The 12,036-nt window shown below is 34.1% G+C and overlaps 1 protein-coding gene across 2 annotated transcripts in view; it reads left to right on the forward strand.

Moving 5' to 3' along the window:
• The window catches only part of Nup205 (nuclear pore complex protein Nup205), a 205,957-nt gene that overhangs the window by 125,045 nt on the left and 68,876 nt on the right, over nt 1-12,036 (forward strand). For both annotated transcript variants that reach the window (XM_085813835.1, XM_085813834.1), the window contains exon 18: nt 5,450-5,639. In XM_085813835.1, the coding sequence (XP_085669961.1) occupies nt 5,450-5,639 (190 nt within the window). The remainder of the gene's footprint in view (nt 1-5,449; nt 5,640-12,036) is intronic.

Here is a 12,036-nt window from a genome sequence, read left to right on the forward strand (position 1 = left end):
AGTTCTTTTGATGTTCATTTTCACAATGTTTTTAAGCAAACAAGATGACACTTTGGGTCATGTCCCAGCTTTAAACAGGGTTGCCACGCTACCTGGGAAACCAGGAAAAACGGAAAAAGTCAGGGAATTCGGAAATTGACCAAAAAATTCAGGGAAAAGTCAGGGAATTTAAGTGTCGCCAAAGCTCGAAACCGGTGTCGAAGGTCGAAAGTCACGTTATCAAGAGTTCATAAAATGAATATCGTTTAAAATTTTGTTAAACTCTAAAGGAAAAGAAAATATTTTTTGGCGCAAGTAAATTAATTCATGGATTAGTTATTTTGAGGGGGGGGGGGAAAACTACGAAAATCCGTTTTTAAAATTATTGCGAAAAATCCAAGAAAAAACGTTCTTTGATAAAACCTTTCTTCTTGGATTTTTCGCAATAATTTAAAAACGGATTTTCGTAGTTTTCTTTTTTGTCAAAGAACGTTTCTTCTTAACACGTGTTTCTCAATTTCCTGTACACATCGCGGAGAGGGAAATTCTGGCCTCCAGGTTCCATCGCCAAATCCCTTGGCAAATTTTCCCTCCGCTTTCTAGCCGCGTAATAGCATTTACGTGTATGGAACCTTTTCTTTTACATAGACGTTCTTTGGTTAGAATAATCTTCATGTATGATACAGCGGGATTTGGCGACATGATGATGAGCAGTAAACGAGCAATTTTGTTCTTGTCGACAATTTTCAAAATCGTGCGAAGGCCGTACCGTATACTAGGATTTTACCGCAAAATCTTTTTTTTTTCTTTTCTTTTTAATAAATACCTTGTCATTTTGCAGTAAAATAAAAAAATAGTAATCAGTTATCTAGGCTAACCATGTAATATAACTATATTCGCTAAAATATCGTTGATTATTCTAATTCAATTTTTAAGTAATTATCTTTATTTTTATGTTATTCATATCATTTAATGTTGCTTCTTCCCTCTAAATTTATTTATCATTAGTAAATAATATTTCTAAATTTCAGGAAATTTTCTCTGGCATAATCCTGAAATTAATCCTAGCAGTATGATGACATCACGAAATTTAATGCACATATTTTTTCCTTATGTATGCTGCAAAATAAATATAAAATACCTCAATTTAGTAAAAAAAAATCATTAAATAGATTTCTTTCTTTCATTTAGCTGCAGAATGTCTGCAAAAAAAGCCTTATTTTATTCCAGATTGGGGAGATTCTAATCTCAGTCTTCAATGGAGAAAACAACTCCTATTATATTTGTGTTTTCAAATGTTAAGGTGCCTTTTAAGAAGATGGTGGCTTGGCAAATGCGGTCAAGAGCAGGAGACTGACGTTAATTACGGAAGGGGAAAGTAAACGGCTGTGTTAGGGATCATACGGGGAGATATATTTTAAAAGAAAAGTGTTTTTAGGTCTCATTCAGTATCAGTATATCAGGAATATATATCGCGCACTGGAGATAAAAAAAAAAATTTCGTACAGTGTTGTCATTGCTCGCTTTAAAATCGCTGAGTTTGTTAATCAAAAATTCGTTGAAGTGTTATAAAATATGAAATCAATAATAAAACAAATTTTAAATTCAAATTAGGGCTTCCACATGCCGATATTCTATGGAAGATTACATTATTCAAATTTTGATGGCTCTAGGTACCGTTGTTTTATCAAAACATACATACATTCATGCAGACTCTTCATTATTTCATTATTTAATTTCTTTAAATATAATACAGGGCGATAATATTTGGTGGCAACAATTTGAAAAGTGATTCGCCGTTTATAGTTTTGAACGCAAAATGCCAAAATGAAATTAATAATCCTTCTGGGCAAATTGCGCCTTTGAACTAATAATGTATTCCAAGAGCGATGGGCGATGCCTAGCAGTAAGGGTTTGGAATCAAGAATATATTTCGCAGAACCATTATATTACTTGCAAGTATTTCATTAACTGATATCGTTAAATTTTGAAATTTCATATAAACTAGAAAAGGGATATAAAAATTAGGAAATATTTTATTTTTAAATAAACGTTCAATTTATGTGTAGATAGCTGCAAATATTTTACTCAGTTGTTGTAGCAGAGCTGTAATTTTATTGGGGGAGGGGAAACTAGGAAAGTCCACTGGTTAAGTAATGAAAAATCGAGAAATTTTTGCGATCGAGGAGCAAAACGCTTTTTTCTGGGAGGGGCGTTCTGTACCAGAAACGAAGCAATAACACTGATAACTAGCATGTAACTAAATAAAATATTATACATTTTTTTAAATTACAAATTTACATTTATTAATCAATTCAAGAAATGCATACAAAAGCATTAAAGTCAAGATTACTGTTTAATTTGACGGTATTTTTAGACATTATGCTGTACATAAAACGGCTTTTCTTCGTTAAGAAGGTCGTTTTTAAAAAGGTACCCTTTTTCATCGAAATCGTCAGCACTGATACGAAATAAAGGGCGATTTATACTATACCTCAATTTTCTGGCCTGTAAGACGCGCAGTGATTTATCAGGTTCAAACTTGGAAAAAATACTTAGACAGAAAGCGATTAAGTACCTGTTTTAATGATAACACTTTATACAACGAAAATGGAACTGTTGCATTAAAAAATTAGCAAATACATCAGCGTTTCTTAGAATCCCAGAAATTCGTCATCACTGTTTCTAAAATTATAGTTATTTTCACTTAGGTTGTAACTGTAACTAGATTTGCCACTTTCTTAAAACACAATGTCATCCTTATTTCCACCTAGAGCACTGCTAATTCCACACTTTTTAAAAGATATGTTGTAGGATAAAATTGGATAATAGGATAAATGTATTTTTCAGTATTAACTTCATTCTGAAGAATTTTCTGCAGTCTAGTTTGCGTTATTTTATTCATAAGTCTCAAATTAAAAACAATTTAATGTTTATATGTCATTAGAAAATTAACCAAAAAGCAGCGACCACAATGTAATTGAAAAGCAGTCCTTAGACGTGAAAAGGTTGAAGAAAATAGTCTTAACGCAAATGTTAAGACTATTTTCTCAGATACTCAGCTACTTCACATACATGGAACATAGCATTCGAAATGAAAAATTCAATATTTACTACAAATTCATTGATGTAACAAATATCTGTTTTTCTACACCTACTTTAAAAAAAGATGTTATTTGCCTCACAGTTTATAGTTCAATAATACATTTTCATTGTACAAAATTGCATTCATTCGAAGAATTCCATTTGTATTTTCCTCTGTATAAAAACTGAGTGTAGAGAAGTTAGATGTTTAAACGACCCCCACATTTTCTCAAGACCAGGAGCAAGATTATCTCCTTCTTTTCACCCCCCCCCCCCCGGTGAAAAAAGGGGTTCTAAATTTACGACCTGACCGCATATGAGGTGATTTCTAAGAAGACACCTCACACAAATTAAATTTACCTAAAATCTAACCTAACATTTAGCATTGCGTTGTGATTTATAAGAACCAGATTAGCCTCATGTTGAACTGGTGATGATCATGAGTAATAATTAAATAAAACGTACAATTGTTATCCAATGTATATATCTTAAAATTTTATTAAGTTTCTTAAGTGGAAAAGTAAACAAAATTATCAAAGTGTACCAAGAATAATTAAGAATAAACGTCCTCTGGGATTTATTGAATAATTAAGTGAATTTGCTACACAGTACAACTAATACCATAATTAATTTACCTCTTAGCACAGCCAACGTACATTACGTGGATAGACTGGAATTTTCTCGAAACATACCTGGAAAACCCGGAAAAGTCGGGGAATTTCATTCTCCTGTTTGAGTGGCAACCCTGTTTAAAGAACATATATATAAACATACATTTTTACATTAATCCTCTTAGAATAAATATTTTAAGTAGTAATTTTCTCTCGTGTTATAGATTACATAAAAAGCATCTTTTTTTAATATAGAGAATTTCATTAACTTTTAATTTGCTTTTTACGAATAGAGAATGTTTGTTAAATTTTTTAATATAGATATTTTTAGGCTTAAAAACTCTGAATAATTATGATTAAAATTTTTTCCACCCGATATAAGAATTGGGTCACTCATTGGTATAGGATAAGTGCTGTTGGAGTGGTTTATTTTTTTCTCATGTAACAAAAATCTTTTAATTCAAATATTTATCATTTGAACTTTGCTTTAAACTTTATTTATAGTTAAAATTCTAGAAGCTGTCTTCACCAGCAAATAGCAGCAATTGAATTTGCCCTAACAGAAAAGACAAAAACAATATCATTACAAATTAAAATGAAGAGCGACTGGTTTTCGAATATATGGTTGTATAAATTTAAATTACTTCATAGAGCATCATATCATATCATAAATGGAGCATCCCATGATTTCTCAGTCGAATTATTTAAAGATTTCGGAATTTATCCAGTGTCGCATATAGATATCAGCTAAAGACATTTTTCCTCTTGATGAAAACAGTCTATCCTTCGCAATTCGAATGAATGAATAGAAAAATTTAAAACACTTATCTGAAGAGATAATGCAAAACAAAAAACTAAAATAAAAATCTAAAAATTCAAAAATTACCTAAAATAATAACTTTGGCTAAAAAATATAGTATAAAGAAAACTATTTGAAAAAAAATAATAATTGATGCACCTTTTATTTAAACTATGCAGTTCGAATGAGCAAATAAAAATTTTCTAAAAGTTATTTGAAAGAAACCATGCAACTTAAACAATTAAAAAAAAAAAAAAAAAAAAAAAAAAAATTAAAATAATAACATAAAAACATTATTTGAAAGAAAGAACGATGTGACTTTTTTTCTCTCTCACACACAATGTAAAAAGGAAATAGGTTGTCATGTATTAAGAAGTTTGCCAAGTGAACTGTTTTTGGGCGCAAACTAAAAAAAAAAAAAAAAAAAAAAACACTGGCAATATAAATTTTTGAATTTCTCTGAAAATTTCGAACCAAATTTTACAAAATTTAATATTTAGGCATAATGTAAGTCATAGAATCGAAATATGTAAAAAAATTAGTATGTTATTTTAGAAAAGTCAGATTTTGTCTCAAAATACCTATATTAGAATAGTGCTATATATAGATCTAATATATATCCTAAGTCCCGCTTTCGAGACATGAAAAACAAAATTTGAATTTTGTCAGTCGGCCCAGTAGAATGGAAGATATAGAACTGCCCCCCTTTTTTTGCGTAGTGTACTTTATTATTGCATTATGCAATATTGATTTGTGTCTTACTGTGCATTGTTTATAAAGTAAGCTTTACTGTATTTAGGTATGTTGGATTAATTTCATGGTAATATAGTATTTACCATTATCTGTACTTATATACAAATTTGGGACAGTGATATAATTTGTGTTTGTGTATAATAGTTTTAAAATTTAATTGTTTTTAATTTATAATTTTTTTAATAAACTTTTTAAGGTTTTGTAATTTTTTTCTCTTTTATAGGTCAAGCAAATCTTCAAGAATGTACTCTTATTGCTTTAAAATTAGTGCATGCTACTTTATCAAAACAAGAAGCTTTCCTTCAGCAAATTCGAGACAGTGGTTGTGACCTTCTTGTCACAGCTCTAGACAACTTGCTATTGAATATTAACCCAAGAAGTGGGCAAGCAGATCATTTGCTTGTGATTGCCAAGTAGTTATTATTTCTGAATTTTTATGTTTGATTTACTTCTTCAGTGTGGTCACATAGCCATTTCATTTTCATATAGATTTGATATTAGTTGCTAAATTTTTCTCTAGTTGTTATGTGCAACTTAAAAAAAAATCTTTAATGCTACTGGTAATTTATTTAAAAGATGCTGACTGTTAATATCTGAAAGGGTAGATGAGAGAATTTTATTTGTGTTAATTTCATATTCATTAGTCATATTATAACCTGTAGTTGATATGTAAAAAAATATGTATTGACAAGCAGATGATTATACTTATTCTGTAATTGTGAAAAAATAATTCAGATAAAAGTTGGAGCTAAGAAATACAGAGAGAGAGAGGATGGTCATGAAAAAAACTTGCTCAATATATAAACCCTTTGCCCCTTATTCCCTCAAACAATCAAAATGAAATTTCAGATATTGTTATCTGAAGGTGTGCACTTAAGATTCTGATGATTTAAGGCAATAGAGCTGGCTTGGTACCGGTTACAGTAAAAAAAAATTCAAAATTTTCAAATAGCAACACCCTCTTTTTTTCCTACACAAATCAATCAGCATATTGAAAAACTATAAATCTTATTGGTACTGGTATGGCAAAAATTACTGGTGTAAAACATTTCTAAAGAAGGGCATTGTAAGGGATCAACAAGAACACAGAGAAGAGATGCATTGTTGCACTTTGCAGGATTTACAAGGATAGACAGTAAAAGCACCACTAGCAGAACACCACATGCAAAACATTGCTTGTGGAAAATCTTTAATAAGCAGCGTGGGAAGATTGTTTTTTCAATCAGGTGTTTAAACACGCTAACAAGATGACACTTACAGGGAAACAATGAATTGATAAAGCTGCTCTATCTGATCAAGGTTATTGTCAAAATCATAAGTTAAAACAATGCCCATGATCCGTAAAAACTGTACATGATTTGCTAAACAAATTTGTGGATGTACGTGTAATAGACTGTAATCTAGATGTGCATGTATTCCTGAAGTTGTTGCGGAAGTTCATAATACAATTACTGCAAGAAATTTTGCTTTCAGTTTGGATGTATTGAAAACCACAATTGTCAAGCTTCTGTGCTGTGTTCTGTGGATGTTTCCTTTGAGATTTCAGTGCATCCAAATGTTCAACCAGGAGATGAGCAACAGCGTGTCAACTCTGCAAATGTTTTCCTCAATGGATATGTGATGAAGGTAGGAAGTGGTCCCTGTGGATATTATGGATATTTAAGGCACATTTCTCTTTAACTGGGGATGTTAACTCAAAGTTCTGCATTCAGTGGGCTGACAAAAGTCCTCACCACTTGGCATCAGTGCCTTTACATTAAATTAAAGTGTCTGTATGATGCAGTATTACAAGCACATTCATTTTCAGTCTGTGCTTCTTAGAAGAGGTTATCAGGTTCAATGTTTCTTCTAACCTTCTTCGGAAACATACAATGACCTGACTAGAACACAGAGCTTACTAAAGCTATGTTCACTAATTGTAGTAAGTAGACAGGATACAGACGAAGGGTATACAAAACCCTTTATTTTTTTCTTTATATACAATGACTTCCGTACTTCGGAATACAATGACCCTCCACTCGGGGTCTAACTTAAAAGATATCAAAATAAAACTAAACTCTAATTTAACTTTAGAATAAGATTGGCCTTATAATAACAGGAAGCGTATGTAGCACAGAGACTGTGAACACTACAATACGTTTAATTTATCAAGAGGATTAAAACCTCTGGCCTGGAAGGCAAAGTAGCAACTGCGTAACTTCTAAGGTAAGCGGCCTGCTTCGAACTCACGGCTTCCTCTCTTCTGCTTGGCAAAAGGGCCACACTTAAATACTTGGCGTTCGCCAGACAACTTTGCATAAACTCCTTCACGCTTATAATTCTGGCCGGAAGTAGAAAATAAGAAGTGATAGTAAAGATTTAAAATAAAATAAACGTTAGTAAAACTTAAGATCCTTACATACTTCCCGCCAGAGTTAATTAGTTTGAAACTGAGGTCTAAAACGACCTTGTTGAAAACTTTTAGCTCTAGAAACTAACGCGAGGCCAAACTTTTACAATCATAACTTAGCTAGAAACTAGAAAATTTTAAAAGAAAGAAATTTGTTACAATAGCAGCTCCCGGAATATACAACAATCTTTTTTCTTTTTCATCTGTACTGCATCAAAACAGGAGCTTTATTCAATTCTGGTTCCTTCCAGAGATCTGGAAGGAAAACTAGTTTAATGAAATGTTACAGAATGACATTGCAAATAACATATAGAATATACTTTTCTTAACATTCTTATTTCATTCATGACTATTTTAATTATCTCTCCCCGTGCTCTCTGACATGTGTTGTAAAAACACCAAACACGAATGTGTTTCTGTCTATGTGTTCAACACTTCCTCCTACAATCAAAACACTAATGTGTTAAAATTCAACATACGAGACCTCTTAACACACCCTAATTTCAACTCTAGACCCTGAGGTACTATTCTGAAAGTGGCTAACTCTAAAGTGTAGCGTCAGAGAGCCTAACTACATCATTCAACCTTTAACACATATTCACCATGATTTAATCTTTACAGTCACACGAATAACATATTTTTTAACATTACTTTCACTTTTACCATATCACGGTATTTCTTAACATTTAAAATAACAGTTCACATGTATATAAGAACATATCAACCTGCCGTTAATTTTACACATTTGAAATCATACATTAGTAGTACATTGTTAACTTCTATTCTTTTCAAAGCAAGTGCCAACTCTTTCTACATTGAAATAATACTACATTTCAAAAAGTCTTTCAGACTAAAACTTCTTTCTTGCTAGAATGTTTTAAATAAAATTTATAGAATAACTTTTTACAATATTTAAGTCTTTACACAACGCTATTATACATCAACTTTAGTTTTACGCGCGAGTAATTGAAAAACATAATAAGAAAATCGGTCACAACTCATTTCTCGCCCTTTTGGCGATAAAGGTAGACCTCGCATGAGGTAAAACTTCTTGATATCTGCCACTTGCAGTAAGAATGAAAGATTAACTTAAGTTTGTAAAGTAACATAAAATTTTACTTATCTTTGTAATATTCAGACATCCTTTTCTGGGCCCAGTCTTTAAAGGTGCTGCAGACCGTAGCTTGGTTGATCCTCCTTCTTGTACGGGCTCGCCCTTCAGTGCTTTCCTCTGGAAGCTTCCGTTTTTCACCACTACGGCCACCCTTGAACATCTTCCTTCTGTCCTCTGCTTGTGGTCTTGGCCGCTTGAAGGCAGCTGGTCTTGGTGGAACCGGGAAACTTCTGTCGTGATCCTGCTTGGACCTCGTTGTTGGCCGTTCAAATTTTTCTTGTACTTTTTCCTCCGCCGCTGATGGCCCTTCCACAGTTCGGCGACTTTTGCTGCGGAGAGTTCTGTCGGATGAGTCAATCTTCCGTTTCACAGCCGGGTTATAGTTGCCGTCCTTTCTCCCGGTCTTTTCCACATACGTCGTCCTTCTCCCTTCTTCATTCTGGGGGTGTTCGTGAACTCTGTTTTTTGGACGGTGGAACGGCTTCTTTTTCTTTGTACCTTCAATTTTTCCGCGGGGCAATTTTCTTTTCACTTGCTTCTGTCTCTCATTGGCTTGCCCTTGTACTTGTCGTTTTCCCACCTCTGGAACTTGTACCTGCGGTGTCTGCCGTACCGGATCCTGCAAAAGATCTGAAAAGATTTGCATTTTATTACGGTCATAGAATGGTTTTATCTGGTCAATGTTTGCGGAACAGGTTTCACCATTTCTTGCCTTTAATACTACAACAGCGTGAGTTATTTTTTCTATAACATATGGTCCTTCAAAGCGTGGAAAAAATTTGGCAGTTTTATCTTCTGGTGCTGAAGAAAGTGAATGCTTAATTTTTAGTACTTCATCCCCTACTTTATAAGTTACTCCCCGTCGTTTCAAGTCATAATACAATTTTTGTTTTCTTTGTGCTACTTCCGTATTCTTTTTTGCTTCTTTTATTAGTTTTTCTATATCACCCATTTTAAATTCTGGGGCTCTTTGTTGCACATAAAATAGTTTATCTAACGGTGTTATAACCTTTCTGCCTAGAAATAACTCAGCAGGAGTTTTTCCCGTTGTATCATGTTTTGCGGTCCTAAGGGCGAAAGCAAATTCATTGACATAGTTATCCCAGCTTTTATGAAAATTTTTAACATAACTACGGATAATTTTCACTATATTTCTGTTGACCCGTTCCGCTATATTTGATTGCGGCCGATATGGGACCATTTTTAAATGACGTATGCCCAGTTTTTGGCACATGTCTTCAAATATATTACTTACAAATTGAGGACCATTATCCGATATAACTTTTAGGGGCGCCCCGTATCTTAAAATATATTTATTTAAAATAGAATCGGTAACTAATTTCGCGGAGGCTCGTTTTAAGGGAACAATTTCGGTCCATTTACTAAAATGATCAACCATAACAAGGAGATAGCGACTTTTGTTTAACTGACTTTTTGGGAAAGGGCCCAATAAATCGATGCCGATTATTTCATTTGGAAATTCGGATTTAATACTATTTAGAAACCCGGCCGGGCGGAAATTAATATAATTAACGGGTTGACATGTTGGGCAGGACTGGACATACGCCCTTGTTAACTTTTGCAGTTCAGGAAAGTAGACTGCCTCGCGTACGCGTTGAGTAGTTTTTCGAATACCAGCATGAGAAGCTAAAGGGCTGTCATGGAGCTCTTGCAGGATATTTAATCTAAGACTAGCTGGGATAACAGGTCGAAATTCGTTGTTGGAATTCGTAGTTTTTGTATAAAATAATAGACCATCTATTAGTTCGTAATGGGCCGCCCTATTTCTTATCGCCACAATATCTTGGTGGCTAAAATTTTCAGGATCCTTCAAATACTCATAAATACTTCCAAACTCAGGATCCTTACCCAGTTCGGTTATTACAGTTTCTCGGGAATTTATTGTACACGCTGTCAGCATTGCAACTTTTACGGTATTACCTTGTTCGTCTAATTTAATTCGTGACAGGGCATCTGCTACACCATTTTTTTCCTTTCCGGGGGTATGCTTGATTACCAGATTATTATTCACCAAGACTTCAATCTTCGGAAGAGTTAAATTTTTCACCATTACTGTATTTAACTTGTAGGAAGAGGGGTTTTCGTGGCCTTCGGATTTCCGCACCCTCTCGTCAGCAGAAATCCGTTTTAGTTTAAATTATTTTTTCTTTCGGTGCTTTCCTTCTTTCTCCACTGGCCTTGAGACTTTTTTCCTGGGTTGCTATTGAACTGTCGACGTTCGCCGGCTGTTTTTGAATGCTCGGGTTTCCTTGCCCACTGATTCGCTTTTTCTCCGTAGCCATGTGCTTGAGTTTGCTGTAGTCTTGGCGTACCAAATTGGTTTCGCTGTTGATATTGGCGTCTTCTTTCGACGTCCGCCGTTCTTCTACTTTCAAACTGGATTGCTAGCTCAAATAATTTTTCCAGTGTAGTCGGATTTCTCAATTCAATAAAGTCTTGCACTTGGGGTAGTAACCTCGGCAAAATCACTTGAATTATTTCAGGATCCGGACGGTTTCCATACAAGAGCTTGAAAACGTGAATTTTTCTTAAAATAAAACTCGAGAGGTTTTCCATTCTTTGTTGATATATACTGAAAAGTTCTGTTTCTAATTTCGCACGATCCCTTACAACAGGGAAGGCTTTTAGTAGGGCAGTCTTGAAATTTTCGTAGGTATAGGTGGGACTTCCTGCTTGACCCAAGAGACTTCTGCCGATACATTTGAACCAGTTAAGCGCTTGGCCCCTCAAAGCGCTGGTAGCTAAGGTAACTTTTTGAAACTCGTGCACGGGGTAGAGCATGAAGTGGTCATCCAATTTTTCCAAAAAACTGGTTACCTGTGAGTTTCCATTAAACGTTGCTTCTGGTTTCATCGAAGCGCGCATGGTCTGGACAATATACCCAAATCCTTCCAGGGCGGCAGCTGGCATTTCTGGATTCTGAGCTGTTTCTGCAGGCAGCACAGGTTCTTCTTGAAACTCGGCCATGGTTATTCTTCGTCGGGCGCCACTATCAGGTTCAATGTTTCTTCTAACCTTCTTCGGAAACATACAATGACCTGACTAGAACACAGAGCTTACTAAAGCTATGTTCACTAATTGTAGTAAGTAGACAGGATACAGACGAAGGGTATACAAAACCCTTTATTTTTTTCTTTATATACAATGACTTCCGTACTTCGGAATACAATGACCCTCCACTCGGGGTCTAACTTAAAAGATATCAAAATAAAACTAAACTCTAATTTAACTTTAGAATAAGATTGGCCTTATAATAACAGGAAGCGTATGTAGCACAGAGACTGTG

This window comes from Stegodyphus dumicola, chromosome 3, assembly GCF_044657685.1.
Source record: "Stegodyphus dumicola isolate Sdum_Otavi_A_Nest chromosome 3, ASM4465768v1".
NCBI classification, from domain to species: Eukaryota; Metazoa; Arthropoda; class Arachnida; order Araneae; family Eresidae; genus Stegodyphus; species Stegodyphus dumicola.